The sequence below is a fragment of the Phyllostomus hastatus genome, unplaced genomic scaffold (assembly GCF_019186645.2).
Source record: "Phyllostomus hastatus isolate PE091 unplaced genomic scaffold, TTU_PhHast_1.1 phas_scaffold_55, whole genome shotgun sequence".
Taxonomy (NCBI): domain Eukaryota; kingdom Metazoa; phylum Chordata; class Mammalia; order Chiroptera; family Phyllostomidae; genus Phyllostomus; species Phyllostomus hastatus.
The window spans coordinates 5655681-5674065 of record NW_025334035.1 but is presented as its reverse complement, the minus strand read 5'-3'; the positions used below and the strand labels follow the sequence as shown (position 1 = coordinate 5674065).

Genomic DNA, 18385 nt, shown 5'->3' with positions numbered 1-18385 from the left:
CTGAATTCAGGCAACGGTCGTAAAGGTAGAGAGGAAGGAACAGGTCTGAGGAGTCACCCAGATTTGAAACAAGAAGACTTGATGGTGGGTTAAACTTAAGGAGAAAGCAAAAAGAGGGAAGGAATCAAGGATAAGTCCCCAGTCACCAGGTTGGTCACTGAGTAGATGGTGGTTATCTTTAGTCACAGAAGACTGGAGAGAAAAGCCCTGCCCAGGAAGAGTTCAGATTGGCAAATGTTTAGTTTTCATGTCTATGAAACATTTAAGTAGGCCACGTGAGTCTGTACCTCAGATAAAAATGGAGGTAGAGAGCTGAGAGACCTGGACCTGAGGGTGGTTGGCAGAACCAAGGCGAGGTCTTTCAGGCAGGGGTGGAATGTGGAGGGAGTGTGCAGGGGGTAGGAGTGGGGCACTGAGGCCCGACAACATTTAAGGGTCCCAGAGAGGGACAGAAACGCTTCAAGGACACAAAGAAATTTCTAGAAGATAAACAAGATATGGTATATCCACACAATGAAATATTATTCAGCCTTATAAACAAAGGAAATTCTGACACGTGCTGCAATGTGGATGAACCTTGAAGACTATACCAAGTGCAATAAAGCAACCACAGGAGGACAGTTCTATAGGGCTCCACTCATGGGCGGTACCCAGAGCGTCGGATTCACAGAGGCAGAAAGTGGAGAGGTGGTTGTCACGGGCTGAGGGGCAGGGGAGTGGGGAGTTGCTGATTAATGAGGTCAAGGTTCCAGTTTAGGAAGATGAGAAAAGTTCTCACGATGAATAGTGGTGATGTTTGCACAATGATGTACATGTGCTTAATTAACACTATTGAGCGGTCCACTGGAAAGTGGTTATGATGGTAAATTATATATTTTGTGTATTTTGCCACAATTTTAAGAATTTCTAGGAGGACAAGGGGGTGCTGGGGTAATGGAGGGAGAGTTGCCCAAGCGAGGTGGTGGTGGGGTGGTGAGGCAGAGGCAGGGCCAGCCTGCAGGGGCAGGCTGGGCAGAGGGCAGGTGTAACCAGAGGGCTGGGGCCTCAGGGGTGGGCTCCCTTCAGCGTGGCCAACTTGCAGAGTGCTTCCCAAACTACCTACAGTGAGAGACCCGTTCCTTGGTTTGTTTCCAAACCAGTGCAGACTAATACTTTTGTAAACTATAATAAAAGTGTACTGGCAGGGGGAGGAGAGACATACAAAATAGGGCCCTTCTCAGAGCCTCAGCCTCACCCCCACACTCTCTCTCCCGGTCAGACCCAAGCAGGCTCTGGCTGACATTTCTCCTGCCTCCCTAACTCTGTGTAGCAGCTACCAGCCAAAGAGAGTGCAGATGAGGTACAGGGCACAGAACTTTCTGGCTTACCCTCATCTTGGTTCCTGGTCCCTTTATAGAGGGAGGGACCCTTCTCTATTACAGTCTGATACCAATTTAGATTTTGACACCAATTCCAATGTTTTGTTTTTTCCATACCACCAAGCAATTAAATCAATTCTGAACTGTCTACCTAGAGACAGCATCAGATCCCACAAGTTAAGGCTCAGTCCTGTAAGACTCTCAGCACCCCTCCCCCACCTCAGACACCAATGGCAAGTCTAAGCTGTCCCCTGTGCTCCCGACCAACCCAATAACAATAGATTGGATGATCCAGGGATCCCTTCCTTGGGTTTAATTAATTTGCTTACAGCAGCTCACAGAGCTCGGAGAACAGTTTACTAACTAGATCACCAGTCTGTTACAGCTCGGGAACGGAGAGATGGAAGAGATGCATAGGGCAAGGTTTGTGAGAACAAGCAGGGAGCATGCACACCCTCTCCAGGCTCCCCTCTCCCAGCACCTCCACATGTTCATCAGTCCTGGAGCTCCCCAAATAATGTCCTTTTGGGTTTTTATGCAGACTTCAGTACACAGTCAGGATTGAGTAAATCATTAGCCACTGGGGACAGATTCAACCTCCAGCCCTTCAACCCCTCCCCAAGGTCAGGTGGATGAGACAGAAAGTTCCAAACCTCCAGTCACGTGGTTGGTTCTCCTGGCAACCAGCCCCACCCTTAGGTGCTTTCCAGTAGTAACCTCTTTAACACAAACTTGGGTGCGGTTGAAAGGGGTTTATTATGAATAATAACAAGATATCTTTAATGCTTTTATTGTTTAGGAAATTCCAAGGGTTTTAGGAGCTCTGTGCCGGAGCTGGGAACCCCAAAATATATATTTCTTATTATAAACCAAAATATCGCACCTGTACTATAGATTCAGTCAGCTTGGGTTGACCAAGCCAGGAAACATGACAACCTGACTGAGAACTTCGTGGGAAATGAGCAGACTGCCTGTCGGGTACTGAGCTGCCTGCAGGCCGCCCGGCCAGGCTGCACCCAGCGGGAGGCTGCAGTGCAGGCCCGTGGAAAGTCACGGCATCAGAACCACCGGAGACACGGCCACACTGGTTCAGTCCTCAACCAGAGGCCACAACCTTCCACAGTTTGGGGCCAATGGGTCAGTGGTAGAATTCTCCCATGCCCTACAGGGGGATTCAGGTTGAATTTAGTAGCTAATGACTAATTGAGGGAATTTGGGTTTTTCGGTCGTATCTGGGTTCAAATTCAGCTTCAGCCATTCACTAGCAAGTTAACTGAGATCTCTGGGAACCCTAGCAGCTCGTCTTTGACGTGGCCATCGGAGAAGGTCTCTAGACAGAAGGGCTGCAAGCACAGAATGTGCATGAGGACCTAACCTGGGGGCGGGCACTAGAGAGGGAAGTGACCAAGAGCAGCTGAGACTGTCATCACCTTCGTTGATGCCTATTCTCAAAGGGGTCTAGTCAAATGAGATCACATTCATTCTCTCACCAAATTGGGAACATCCCCTTACCTGTCGACTGCCCAGTGACAGAGGGGCCTGCTGTCCTGTGGGGACAAGTAGCTCCAGGCCAGGGACTGCCCCACAACCCGGATGGAGAACAGCGACCCTGGGTTCTGCCAAGACGAACACAGGGGAGGGTGGGTCACCATGCATGCTGGTTTAAATTAGACTCTTATGTGCAAATAAATGCAATTTCCTTTATTTTTAGTCTATTTTGAATATTCCCTCAATGATCAGTATTCAAAACCTGGGAAGGCTTCCTCTGACTTTGAAGATACACACTGTCTCTATTAACACAGTAATTTAACACTGTTAACACATTACATTTTCTGAAAGGATAAACATACTGCTTTTAAATAACTTGTGCTTAATTGGAACAGGAGCTGGCAGAGTCAATGGAAAAATGAGTCAGTTACGTTAATGAGTTATTAATAGGTAATTTAACTTACTTTCAGATAATTATCACCAAATTACCAAAATGAGCCAATAATCGAAAAGCAAATTAGTGTACATTTTACATACTAAATGCTAAGTAAACACTTCAAAATAAGCTATATAAAGAAATACTATGAGGCTTTTAAAAATTTGTTTAATCCTCACCTGAGGATGTGGGTTTTTTTAAAAATTAATTTTAAAGAGGGAGAAATGTCAGTGTATGAGAGGCACACTGATCGGTTGCCCCCCATATGCACCCTGACCAGGGATCGAACCCGCAACCTAGGTACGTGCCCTGATCGCGGATCAAACCCACAACATTTTGGTGTACAGGACAACACTCCAGCTAACTGAGCCATCCACCCAGGGCATAAATCTCTTTTTCTATAATTCATGCAAATTAAGGCCATCTAGCAAATTAGTCATTTTTGTGAGAGACACTTACTTTCCTGTCCTCTGTTCTTGCCTACAGCCTCAAATATATGTTCACTATTTTTGATATCTTCAGTTCAGTGTTATGAATTCTGAATGTATTCTTTCCAAATTATTACCATGTTAAGCCAGTATTAGCTAGATTACTAAAAGCATTATGAGTTAAATGGGTGGGCTGGCCTGGCAAGCTCACAACCATTTAGAATACAGCATTCCTGCAGAAAATCATGTCCAAGCACACAGGGACTGTGGAAAAGCATCCATAGTTGAGTGGGAGGCTACCTATATTAGAACTTTGTTGGCACCTTGGCTTGCTGACTGGTTTCTAAACTCGGAATGACTGTAAGGGCGCAGAGGCCAAAGTACAGGTGTGTCCAAGTGCAGAATGAGGCCAGCAGAGTTCAAGGGTCACATGGCCATGGTTTCACCCACTTTCAAGAATCAGGAACACAGGGTTTGGGGGAAGGCTAAAGCTATTCCTAGATACTGTGACCTACTTAGAGAGAAGTCCATGCTTCTAATTTGGGCACCGTGGCAGATCTGCTGGGCAGAACAGAGAGCAAAATCCCTTGGAGACCAGGATAGATTCAAATGGGGGGAAGGTCCTTAACACAGGGATTCTTGGGGTAAACCCTAAATTCAGGGTTTTTCTCTGTGCCCGAGGGAGCGTGAATGATAAAGAATTACCACTGAAATGAGTATTGGTACAGCTCCCAAATACAAAGTTCTTCCTAAGAGAATAGTTGGAGGGAAACAAAGTTCGGATGCCACTGACCTATCCCTAAAAATGTCAGCACCTGTGCCAGACAGCCGTCAGAAACCTTTCTGATACCACAGGGGCTGGTGGAGATGGATTTGCAAGATGTTACTTGAAAACTACCAACCCGAGAAAAAACAAGTGAGCAAGGCAAAATAAGGTGTTTTCCCTTGAGTTTCTATCTCATTTTTTTTAAAAAAACTGGACAAAATTATTATACTATCTCGGTTTTCATATTTGAACATAAACATCAATGTTTATTTTCCACAGAAGTTATATCTGAAGTCCCTTGAAATTTTTGATCCAAACATGAAAGTTACAATTTATTACAACAAGCTATCCTCTAGAAAGAACTATGGTAAGCCAAAAATATATAAAATTCAGAAGAATTACATAAATGCTGCTCTTTATTTCAATGGTGTTTTGTAAGATTTAATGAGGAAAAAGCTTTGTCCATGAAAGTTCTTTTGCAATGCCATAGAGAGTGAAACACTACAGGTCATCCACTGGTTATTTCCGCACACATAAACCAAAGTTGTTTCATACAACAATGTGAGTACTCGTTAAGGGCAAATTCTCATCTCTTCTGAGCTACTCCTAGCTTTCTACCCCCACCTCCACCCCCTCCCAACACACACACTCTCTCTCTCTCACACACACACACACACACACACACACACACACACACACGCACTGACCTGCTGTCCCGGGGCCTCACTCTTCATGAGGTAGCGGACATTACTGAGGATGCACTGCTGGAGCTGGGCCCAGGAAATGGTTCTGTCTTCCCTAATCAGGAAGGGTGGCCCAAATCTGACAATCCAAGGACACCAGATTATTTCAACAAAGGAAAAACCACCAACAACTGACAGCTGTGAGCCTATGCTCTACTCAAAGGCAACTCTCCACTGGATAAAAGTTAAATGTCAAGCATAATACAAACTTGCCAGAGAACTCTGCTGTAAATGGCGACACTGGGGTGTGAACAGGGGCCCAGGGGGACACAAAGCCATGGAGAGATGCTGCAATGTAAAACAGATGGCTCCAAGTGATCAGCGGCTGAGAGACTCTTCCCCACAGTGGAAAGGAGAGGAAGGGGACACCGCAGCCAGAGGAAAGCAAGGCGTTGATAAACCTGGAGGGAACCCAGTCCAGCTGGTGCTGCTGGTTTTGTGCACCAGATTTATTCTCATTAACTGGGAATTTTTTCATATCCCAATCTGATGAACAGAAAGGAGTGAGCTTCTAATGTTGAGGATGCCAGATGTGGCTGCTGCCATCAGTTCTAGCGCAGCCATGGGTGGCTCTGGACACATTACTGACCATTGATTGTTCCATGGCCACACCGCACAGGGTGTGTGAAGACCCAACGGGCTATGAATGGGAAACTGTAGAATGGCCTTTACTGAACCAGCACAGCGCTGAGGCGGTGTGTCTGGACGGGCAAGAGCACTGTGCCGTCCACGGCTGTGTGGAGAGAGTGGTTTATTTCCCTTATCCTCTATCATAAATTAGTCATTCCAGTTGCTTCTAATTTCTTATTTAAACGATGCTTGCTTATAACAGGAACTATCTATATGCTTATACATTTGCCTTTGGGTGCACATGACCAATTGTTTCTTCGGGATAAAGTTGCAGGAGTAGAAATGCAAAGCTGTCTATTCCCCAGCTGCCTCCAGAAACACCACAGCCTTCACCACTTGGGAGCGGGCCCCCATCCCCCAACACTCGCCTAGAATGAGTAGCAGCAGCTTTTAAAAGTTCTTTCACAATCTGAAAAGTTGAGAGTGGCAGCTCGCTATTGCAATCAGAATTTCTTCTACTTTATATGAAGCTGAATATTTTAACTTAAGCTTGTATTTCTTGTGTGAATTAATGTTAATCTCTGAGGCACATTTTATAAGAGTATTTTGCTGATTGGAGAGCCAAGTTTTATGTGACGAATACGAATCCTGTACCTGTCACATGATGCAAATATTTTTCTTCTTTGCGCCTTGCTTTTCAAATTCACTTTTAATTTAAAACTGTAAATATATTTAAAACATTATCCTGTTCCTTTATAGCTCCTGATTTAAGGGTTAAAAAGGCTCCACTCCAAGATGAAAATATGCCTCTACACTATCTTCAAGTTATTTTATGGTTTCCCTCACTCTAACTTACCTCTCTAATCAACCTGGAATTTATACCTGTGAATTTATGGCGGAAGTAAAACATTGATTATATAAACTTAAAAAACAAATCAGTTAGCCCAGCCTTACACACTGAATAATTCATTCACTACCTAGTAATGTGAAGTATTTTTATCATATAGTACTTAACTGTACTTTGGCCTGTTCTGTTCCATTGATTTAAGTTTCTATTCTTCTGCCTATAGCACAATATTTTAATAATTAAACCCTCACTCTGTTTTAATAGAGCAACCCCTCTTCTTCCTTTTTCCCCGTTCCCACTATTTTTTCTGGCTATTCTCACAAGTTTATGATTCTAGATAAATTTTAGAAACATTTTACCAATCTGAAAAATTTTGATGGGAGTTATATCTTTTAAACATTTCATTTGGACTATGTAAGAAACTATCTCCTTTTGTATATTAGTTACGTGACCGGTCACTTTCCTGAACCCTTCTGTTAGTTTGAACAACTTTCAAGTTTTTGGTGCTCTGGACAGGCAATGCTATCATCTGCAAAGAGCGGTAACTGTATCTCCTCTTAAAGCCAGTTTCTTTTTCCTTGTCTTACAGTACTGCCCAGGCCTTAGAACACAGTATAATATAATAGTGGTGACAGCAATAATAATTATTCCTGAAATCATTAGAAAGCTTTCAATGTTTAATTGTTAAGGACAATGTTTGCCATCTGCTTATGACAAAAGATCAGTTATTTCTGATCTTTTGATCAAAAAGTACCCCATCCCCTACTCCTAGTTGATTAACCTTGAGAATGGATGTTTAATTTTATCAAATTAGAATTATTCTAGACAGAATTCCAATATATGTCTACGCATCCCAGATATCACATAAAAAGAAGGATGAAATTGAATATACCTGCTAGCCTGCTGCCCTGACCCCACCAGGTTGCAGAAGAGGACTAGCACCTTGTTCTCACTGTGAGCGGGCAGGGACAGTCGCTGACCCTCTCGGGCTGCCAAGCGAGGAGAGATGGACACACCAGGCGGATGAGCTGAGGAGAGAGAACTGCATTTGTATTCTTCATGGAACTGCTTTGCTAGGTCAAACCCCTGGCTCCTCTAGGCCCTCCTTCTCTCTCAGCCTCCCTCCACCACCGCTGCTGGGAGACACTAGAGCACTTTAGGGGAAGAGATACAGGGTTCGTGGCCACCTGCCACCTGCACACAAAGATTACGTAATTAGTAGAGAATCTGTGTTGTGTTCAGGCAATAATTTAAAGATAAGGCAGGGATTATAATGAACACTTTTCAAAGCCAATTTAAAAAATATTCCAAAATTATTTTGGATATTTGTTCACCTGATCAAAGAGCCAACATAAGAATCACACAGAAAAGGTAAGGATCGTTACCCTTGAGGAAGTAGGGGAATCGGACTTGCCTCAATTTCCAATCAGTGCTGAAAATCTGACTCTTAAGGCACAGGTGTGTCGCCTGTGACTGGATCTGAAATGAGGGCTTATTTCACTGAGTTATAACATATTCAGGGTTGGTCAATGTCCTGTCCCGAACTCCTTGCCCAGAATGTATCTGTTGACCCAGAAGAACTGGAGACACCTGGCTCCCACAGCTGGCTGCCTACGCCGGCAAGGATGCGGGGCCAGGTCCGGGTTGGGATTCGCCGGGCATGCACGGCACCATGGGCACAGGGCACTCTCAATACGGGCCTTCCTTACTGGCTGACTGGGCCAAATGTACACTGACCGACAATGAAAGACTGACAGGAACGGGCCACTTCAGCCAATCTCAAGTTCAGGACAGGCAAGCATTAGGAAGTGGAACCTTTAACAAAAGGTCATTTAATAACCTCTTTGCCCATCTACTGCTCCAGTTTGTAATAAAATTACTTTAAGCACAGACCTTGAACACTGGAGTCTGAAAGCAAAGACTCCCCCAGCACCTGTTCTGATCAGTGACAGTCGAAGCGCGGCTTTGGGGCTGGCAGCATCGGTACTGCCTGGAACTTGCCGTACCTGCAGATTCTCTGGCCCTGCCCCAGCACATAAGAAACTCTGTGGGTAGGGCTCAGAAATCTGCTTACACAAGCCTCTGGGTGATGCTGACATTCACTAAGGTCTGGAAAACCCCTGTATGAGTGGCATAGTTGTAAGTAACCAACTATCTATACAGCAAATATCAGATAAAATAAGCGTGACAGTTCCAAGTACTAAAATGTAAATGTTGTATGCCTTAGTGCCCAATGAGCGCTTTGTCAGACCTGTAACTTATGACATTCAAGCACTAGTGTACCTGAGAGTACCTCCTGGCCAGGTGGTGGGGGGGCTCGGAAGGCGTACACGTTGTCTTCCTCTGCAATGGAGTTCAGGTCCTCTTCATCAGAGAAGGACCGCTGGAGTCCACTGGGGTACAGCTCAACCAAGATCACCTGGAATGAGAAGGACCGTTTTCCATCTCCATCCCTCAAGAGGAACTAAACAGATGAGAAATCTAAAAGTGAAGGGATTAAGAAGCACAAATTTGCAGTTACAAAATAGCCCCAGAGATGCAAAGCACAGCATAGGGAACACAGTCAATAATATTATAATAACTGTGTACCATGTCAGATGGGTACCAGACTTATGGGGGATCACCTCATAAGTTGAATAAATGTCTAACCACTATGCTGTACACCTGAAACTAATATAATATTGAACAGCAACCATAATTGACATTTTTAAAAATAATAAAATAAAAGTGACTGATAGGCTTAAACCTCTCCTTTATCCTCTCCTCCCTTCTAGCTAGTGAAAAATACTACTTATTTTTAGTACTAAAGCACAGTTATAACAAGTAGATGGAATACAGACATCTCAACTGCGACAATAGAATACCAAACTGCCCCAGGGAAGGGTTGAGGGGAAGAAAGTTGAAAAAATCTGAAGGTTAATACCCAGCTAATGTATCATGCAAGATGAGCATAAAATAAAATCATCAGATAAAAAGTGAGAATGTTTACCATTAGCAGATCTCCACTGAAAGAACTTAATAAATCTAAAGAGTATTGCTAACTTTTTATGTTGACACACATGATGGAACACTGAGTAAGCAGAAGCAGCTGGTTTTTCAGAGGAAAAGAGGGGTGACTGCCTCCAGGGCCCTGGCTACCGCAGACCCAACTCTGTTGCCTCTGGGGCTAAAGAAATCAACATCCTTACCTGGCTGGCGTAGCTCAGTGGATTGAGCACGGGCTGGGAACCAAAGTGTCCCAGGTTCGATTCCCAGCCAGGGTACATTCCTCGGTTGCAGGCCATAACCCCCAGCAACCGCACATTGATGATTCTCTCTCTCTCTCTCTCTCTCTCTATCTCCCTCCCTTCCCTCTCTAAAAATAAATAAATAAAATAAAATAAAATAAAAAAAAAGAAATCAACATCCTGGCACACACACAGCATCCAAGAAACACTGGCTAAAAATTCTCTCTTTTTTCTTTAAAAGATTTTATTTATTTATTTTTGGAAAGAGGGCAAGAGAAGGAGAAAAAAAGGAGAGAAACATCAATGTGTGGTTGTCTCTTGCGTGCCCCTCCTGGGGACCAGGCCTGCAACCCAGGCTTGTGCCCTGACTGAAAATCACACCAGCAACCCTTTGGTTGGCAGGCCCATGCTCAATCCACCAGTGTTGGGGACCACTCTGCCTCATTTCAGGAGCTAGAACCTCACCAACAGGCAAAAAGGCCCCACGGCTAGGGGACCTTGGGACTATAAGCCACTAAGCAGACAAGACTTATCCTCCTGGCAGAGGCTCTGCCCCCTTTACTTCACCCTGCTTGGCCCCTGGAGGAAGGCTGGATAGTCAATGATGGGTTAGATTCCTCAAGAAAGGAACAACCTAAGACAGGCACTGTCATGAAGGGGCCATCAGGGATAAAAGACCCTTACTCCTCAGCTTTGTCATAGCCTGAGTCCTCATTCTACCTGTAAAAAGTCTCCTAATCTCTTGGCTGCCTTGCTTCTCCTGCCTGATTCAGGCCTGAAACAATGCCAAAGTGGGGTGCGGCCCTGTACAGGGACAGCGATTTCCGGGAGGACTAAGGGAGAATGCATAAAATCCTGTGAAACCTGCTTTGCTAAGAATGCCCTCAATTTAAATGTTAAGGGTCCAAGCATAAAATAGAGTTTGTTTCCCAAAGTTTTATGGCCCTCTGTCACCACTCTATCTATCTGACCCTGACTCAGAATAAGCCCTTATAGTTCTTTGAATGTTATCTATTCCTTGATCATTACTGCCTGACAATGATTGATGAGCTTCACATATATGTCCTATATTCCTATGCAAACTAAACCCAATCAAAGCCCATCGAGAAAGAGGCTCTAGGCCTTTCTCTGCAAGATTGGTCAGCCTCTCCTCCCCAAGCAGATCCTGTCTTGGCAGATTTATCTCATCCACGGCAGCTGGGAGAGCTCTGCTGGATGGAGCTCCCCTACACACTGGCCAGGGCTAAAAATTCTCTTGTAAAAGATACATTTCAGGGTTAAAAAATTGAATCCCAGAGGAAAACTTGAGTTTAAATGATGAACAACAAAAAAAGGTAAACATTGGTAAATGTAAATAGGCATTGAATATATTCAACCTGTAATAACAACCATATTACTACTACAACCAGGGAGAACAGGGAGGGGCGGTTATCCATCTACAACAATATCTAAATCAAAAGAAATAAAGGAAATTAAAGCAGCCAAGATCCTTGTGTTGCTTGGGAAAATTAGCATACAACTTTGTTCATTACACATGTTGACATCTTAATGCTAATCAGCAAGAGCATAGAAATGTAATGTGTATGTCCCACACCTGAAGAGGTGAAATGAAAAATTTCTCAATGTAAAAGAAGCAGTAAAGGAGCAAAAAAGAAACAAAGGAAAAGCAGGGTATATAGAAAGCATAAAATAAGTCCAAAGACGTCCATGATCATATACAATATCAATGGAATCAAGTGGTCTGTTAAAACTAAATATCAAAATAGATTTTAAGTTTCAGGCACAGTGCCCATTCCTGTGCTGAGAACTCCCAAGTGATATGTATCTCCCAGAACAAACATATCACATCTCTCAAATTCCTGACAGTCCTTTTACTCTCTTGATTATTCAAACTCTACCTCTCAGACTTCTGATCTTTCATTGCTGACATTGTTTTCCGAAGACTCTCACCTACTGTCCTACTCTCTCTCATTCTCTCACTAGATCTCCACAGAGCACTTTGAGTTTACAAAGCAATACGCACACATTTTTATGCACCTGAGATCCTCATAAAATCAGATGCAGAAGTCAGAGGGAGGGATTGGGTGGGGGCAGGGAGGAGACCACTGGGGTGATAGAAAGGCTCAGTAATCATGGTGATTTACACAGAGGTATGTGCATGTAAAAATTAAACAAATTTAACCTTAAGGCATGCACACTTTAGTGTATGTGTGTTATTCCTTAACAACAAATGTTAAAAATATTTTTTAATTTGTGAAAAAAAAAAAAACCCAAGAGGTCATCAATTTTACAGTTGAAGAAACAGAGGACCAATAACTTTGTCCAAGGTCAGAAAACTAGAACGTGACTGCATTACAGTTAGAACCTCATGCTGAGCCCTTCCCTTCACGCCACATTGGTTTTCACCACCATCACCTCTGCCTGTCCTTTTCTTGGGGCAGGGGTGGGGGCAGCAGCCCTTAGGAGTTCTGTCCTCCCAAGTCACAGAGAATCTAATCTGTACAGCACAGCCAATCCCACTTTCTCCCAAGTCTCTCCTCTCATGTTACACATCCTCAGTTTCCTTGGTGGTCCTCATTTTTCATGGACTGCCCCTTCAGTATCCTGGCTTATCTCTTTGGGAGTAAAATACAAACAGTAGCTCAGGCTCTGAAATCAAGTCACCTGTGTTCAAGTCTGGGCTCAGCCACTTACCAGCTCTGTGACCCTGGGCAAGCCACTCGGCCCCTCAACACCTCTTCTTTGCTCACTGGCAAATGAGGGCAATCGTAGTATCTATTCGGTTGGCCAAAAGTCTGTCTGTTTTTTCCCATAAAATAGAAGACACATTTTTCATTTTCGCCAATAACTATTGCCTTGGATAATTCTGAGTATGTTGGCTATCTCCCGCTATTGGCTTCCAGTGGGTAGAGGCCAGGAGTGCTGCTAAACATCTTCCAATGCATAAGACAGCCCCACAGCAAAGGATTATTTGGCCAAAATGTCAAGAGCACCAAGAAACTTCACAAACCACTTTTGACATGTTCGATCAGTCACAGCACCTTCTCCATACACTGCTCAAATCTTTTTATTTTGCATTTCAGTTGCATTTTTACCTTTCTTGAAATAATAAAGCATAATACACTAAAAATATTGCACATTTTCTTCCATCTTCAACATTAAAATGGCTGCACAAAAATTCACCAATGTTAAGAAGTTTTTTTTAATGCATGCTGATATGACAGCTGTCACAATGCAATCTAAAAAAAACTGTTTCAAATGAAGTTAAAGACAACTAATCACTTAGTACAGCCATTGTATGGAAAAAACTAAATGAACTTTTTGGCCAATGCAATATTTCGCAGGACAGCTGTGAGAACTGACTATGACTATAAAGTTCATAGAGTCGCGCCCAGCACTCAGTAAGCCCTCCTGAGGGACAGCTATTGTTGGGATTACTGTAATTGTGATCATTACCAGCTTCTGGGAAGACAAAGGCAGTGTCTTTTTCTGGTTATCCTATGCAAATGCCCAGAGAGGTCAAGCCTGGTCATCACAGACACCGGGGACTACTAATCAAACAGAAACTCATGAATCATGCCGTACTCACCCGGGAACCAGAAATTAGCCTAAACAACCAGGACAGCTGGCTCAGTTAGCACTGCATCACCCAGAGCTCAGGCCCCATGCAATCCCATCATACCTCATCCACAGGGACGCTTCCTTCCTCCGCCACCATCTTCCTTAGGGCTGCCACTGTGCTGAGGATCGGCACGGCCAGGCCAACCCGCAGGAACTGCTGGCTCTTAGAGGGGAAGGCCAAGGTGATGCTCAGGAATCTAAAACATAGGAGAGAGTCCACATCTCTGAAGGACTGACATGAACTGTCACCAACACCACAGACACAAGGTCAAGTTCAGCACCTGGGCTTATCTCTGCTTCCAAGTTGGGTCACTGCATTTCAGGTACACTGTCACCAGGTGGCACTGGAGAGCCAATGCTCAGAGGGAATCAGCAGAGTACTTTTCCACCAAGTTAAAAATAAAAAGTACTTGATTAATAATCACAATACAGACCTATTGTGTCAAGGTTCTGTTTGTTAAATAAATAACCGTAACCAAAATTAAACTTTGGAGTTTGTTTGAGAAATAAAGTAGCCAAGCTTCTTCTTCAATGTGATTCGGCCTTCCTTTCCTTACTGAAATTCTCCCTTGGTAAGGACAGGGTTTTGCGTCGGCCCCACTTCCTACTGTGTCCACCACACACCAGGCTTCTCTCCTCTGACACCTGTTTCTCCTGGTCTACACTGCAGTCATTACTCAATTCACACAGCTAATTTATAGAGCTGGGATTTGAACCCAGGCTGTCTGACCCCAGAGTCAGTGGTCCCAACCAGAGTGCCATGCTACGTCAAGCCAGGAAATTTAACTCACATCTGGCAGTGGACATCCTCTGAGGGTGTCACTGGAGGCAGGACAAGCCAGTGTTGTACTTGTGGCCTAGACTCTCGGCAGCACAGGAATTCAGAGCAGACGGGGGCCTAAGTGGCCAGGAATGGCTTTAGGAGGCTGTCATGCCTTCAGCTGTGTCATAAAGATGGAGGATGAGAAACGGTATTCACAGAGGTGGGGAACATGAGGAAGAAGTGCCTCCATCTTAATGCCCGTGAAGGCACTCCATCTAGGAGTTCACTCAGCTTCCATGACACTGACATTGGCCCGTCCCCGTAAGATCACTGCTGAGTGTTGGGCGTGTGGGAAGCCTGCACTGTGTGTCTCCTGCTTTCATAAAGCCAAGCCCCACTGTGGCTCTTACCCAACCCGAAGTCCCCTTTTCTTTCTCTCACCTCCAAGAACCCTTTTCCTTCGTCTTTGCCCTTTAGATAAACCTTTTCCTACACGTTCACAAAAGGGGGAAAGGATTAACAATAAAGCATGAAAAAGCAGGTGGTAACAGATTTTCTCTGGTTTGTCAGTCTGACCGAGTGGCACCCATTGGCCGGTACCAGCTTCTGAGTGGGCCAAAGACATAGCCTGGTGCCAACAAACAAAAGCACAGTTTATAATTCCTTCTTCAGCTAAAAAAGAAACACAGTAACCTTTCACTTTAATTGTCACATCCAATAACTGAACATTCCCAGCTGTAAGGCTGCTTCCTAGAGAAACGCTGACTGAGAAGCAAAAGAAAGACAACTGTAGATGCAAGGCCAGAGGTTCCCAGTAAGGAGTAGGGAAGTCAGGTTCATGCACGACGCTTGCACACCTTGTCTGGCGCAAGGGGATCGGTAGTGACACGCATAGGAAAGGGTCAAAGGTGTTGCTCTGTTTCAGGCAGTGGGGACAAGTCAAGGAAGACCTGTGAGGACAAAAAAGAGAGTTAAGTTTAATCACACAAACAGTCTAGTGGGTGCTCAAAAAGTTAAATATAGAATTACCATTGAAATTCTACTTCCAGGTAAATACTCGAAAGAATTGAAAATAGGTATTCAAATAAACACCTTACACAAGTGTTTGTAGCAGCATTATTCATAATAGCTAAAGGGCAAAAACAACCCAAGTGGCCGATGAATGAATGGAAAACAAAATGTAGTAACACACAGAAGGTCATGTGTGTTCAGCCATGAAGCCCTGACACATGCTACACCATCCATGGCTGGAACTTAAGTGCAGTATGCTAAGTGAAGGAAGTCAAACACAAAGGCCACATGCTTGATGATTCCATTTCTAGGGAGCACCCAGAATGAGGGAGGACGGGGAGAGGCTGCTCACCGAGCACCAGGCTTTCCGTCAGAGTAATGACAGTGTTCAGGAACTAGGAAGAGGCTATATTAGTGTCCTGTGAATGGGAAGGGAGCTGGGACCCTTCCACACAGAAGCCTAGTGGGCCAGCTTGCAAGCTGGGAGGTCTCAGGCATTGCTGTGCCCCAGAATCAGGCAGGAAGTTCTTTTCAAATGCAGATGCCCAGGCCCTACTGGTAGAGATTTTGTTTCAAAGAAAGCAGGGGGAGGCACAGGCTTCAGAATTTCAAAACTTCCCCAGGTCATGTTAGTGTTCAGCCAGGGCGGGGGTGGGGGGACCACTGATGCAGACCATCCTCCTCACTGTACCGATGAAGAAACAAAGCTCAGAAAATTGGAGCTACTGGTAATACCCACCAATGAAATAGCATTTACTAAGAACTGGGCATTGTTCTGAGCATTGTGCATGTATTAACCCATGTGCTACCCATAAAAACCAGGATTATCCCCATTTCACAAAGGAGAAAACCGAAGCACAGAGAGGTTAAGTAACTTGCCCAGGGACACACAGCTCTTAAGAGGCAGAACTGGGCTCAGGTTCCACAGTACTTGCTCATCATCACTCCTGCAGTCTTCAGTGTACATGAGCGAGGCATCAATTGTTTTAGAGTAGATAAACACACAGTTTATTTATAGCCTTTAAAGTCTTTTATTTATGTATTATTTATTTTAGAGAGAGAAAGGGGAGGGAGGGAGAAAAAGCGGGACAGAAACATCAATGTGAGAGAGAAACATCAATCAGTTGCCTCTCACATACCCCCATCCAGGGACCAGCCTGCAACCCAAGCAAGTGTCCTGACCAGAATCAGACTGGCGACCTTTTGCTTTGTGGAACGACGCCCAGCCCACTGAGCCACCCCAGCCAGGGCAGAGAGTCTTTAAACTCTTTTAAATTAAACAGTCCCTCATTCTGGTAACTTTGAAAGGAAAGTGAAACTTTTATATTCTAAATGGGTGCTCCAGTTTATTTCTTTAATCATGTAATGTACCATTTCTTCCAAGATCTAAGGGATTTCTGGATGCTACATTCCTTATCCCAAAATCTCTATCGGCGTCCTTGGGAATACGGAGCAATGCCCCACAGCACACTGTGTTCCCACCACTAGACAGCCCAGGGAAACCAACTGCAATTAGTGTAAAAAACAGGTTTCCTGACTCTGTGGAAAGCACCTGTCCTGCTTGATTGGTTTCCTGTTAAGCAAACAAAGTTCAACAACAACAACAACAAACAGGGACAGGCAAGAAAACCCGAGGTTTTCTGGGTGCTGCCCAAGGGGACCCCAAGTGGTCTGTTCACAGCAAGTCAGCTCTCCCGGACGTAAGTTAACAGAATGCCAACCATGATTTAGAAAACGGACCCAAGTATCAAACGTTCAAACATGCTCACGGCCTCTGATAGATTTTCCTTCTGGAAAACTACGGTAATGGTTTGGTAAAAAACTGTGTATCAGAGACACCAAGCTCCCACCATCAGGGGGACCTGACATTGTGGGGTGTCCTCTGCCACCTCGTTTCTCTTCCATGCCTCCTCCCACCTCCACCTGTCACACACCTAAACATAACAGAGGCCCAAAGAGAAGAATGCATTTTTGTTATCGGGAAATTTCCAAATCCCTATTTCCCATTTAAGCAAACAAATGAAAAGGAATATTTTTTTCTTTGGCTTATTTTTCTTTTTGCACCTGCTAAAACTAAGCCAGGCTGCATTTTCCTTGAGAGTTGTACCCTATTAAACTGGCTCAGGGACAGGCCTATATATTGAGCCACAAATCTCTGTCAGGAAGTGAGACATGGGTAGTTTGGAAAAAACACACAAGGGTCTAATTTTATCTTTAAAGGGTGAAGAAAACAGGATGCTTGCTATTGACTACAGAAAGGGTGTGAAAAACACCGGTTCCTTTGAGGATGAGAAATAAGGACAAAGTGGGACCAAGACACCAGGGGAAGAGAGGGGCGGTGTCACTTCTTACAGGATACTCCAGAGGTTACCAGGCTCCAGGCACACCTCCAACATGGCCTGAGGGCTCCCATCGCCCTCCAGAGCACGCAGCCCTATCCTAATGTTCCCCCAACTGCTCTCGGGGGAAAGGGGCAGAAAACCGCCCACTGCCCTTCGGTGTTGGCTCACCCATCTCCCTAAGGCATTTCTTCTCCAGTCCAACTGCTTCTGTTACAAAGCCAACCCAGTCAGCTGCCACGGACCCTCGCACTGCACTCTGCCTCGGCACTGCACGAAAGCCAGAAATGAGCCCCAGGTTCTGACATTGCACTTTTTACCACTCTGACCTGACCTCTCACGGCTGCCAGACACACAGTTCTCACCTGCAACCTGGCCAGCTCCACCTGCCCCCTGGACAGTGGAACTGACGTCTATACCACCGATAGTGATGGCAACATGTAAGCAAGCTGTCACCTCTGCAAGGTCTGTTCTGAGAAAGCCTTCCACAGTTTTGCTTGCCTAGAAGGGAGTGCTGCCCGGGACAGGGACCAGGCTAGACTCTGGGAATAAAGCTACGAACAGCACAAAGAAATATACAAACACACACACCCACACGCACACATACATATTCCCTCCTCCAGCCAAAACTCCCACAGAGCAACAATCCATCGTCATTAAGCTGGCAGACGTTTTAGGTTGTGGTCATCATCAGAGAGAAGAGCTCATTATTTTTCCTCTAGGCCTTATCTCCAGCACCCTAATATTATTCCTCCTTCTGTCCAGCAGCCAAAGTGAAATACTGGGCT

At 44.7% G+C, this 18385-nt stretch overlaps 1 protein-coding gene across 3 annotated transcripts in view; it reads right to left on the bottom strand.

The window, feature by feature from the left end:
• Positions 1–18385, bottom strand: part of USP43 (ubiquitin specific peptidase 43) — a 60073-nt gene that overhangs the window by 22362 nt on the left and 19326 nt on the right. For all 3 annotated transcript variants that reach the window (XM_045824150.1, XM_045824152.1, XM_045824151.1), the window contains exons 4-9: positions 15105–15197; positions 13546–13681; positions 8920–9055; positions 7529–7664; positions 5184–5298; positions 2871–2974 (exon numbers count right to left, since the gene is read on the bottom strand). In XM_045824150.1, coding sequence (XP_045680106.1) covers positions 2871–2974; positions 5184–5298; positions 7529–7664; positions 8920–9055; positions 13546–13681; positions 15105–15197 — 720 coding nt within the window. The remainder of the gene's footprint in view (positions 1–2870; positions 2975–5183; positions 5299–7528; positions 7665–8919; positions 9056–13545; positions 13682–15104; positions 15198–18385) is intronic.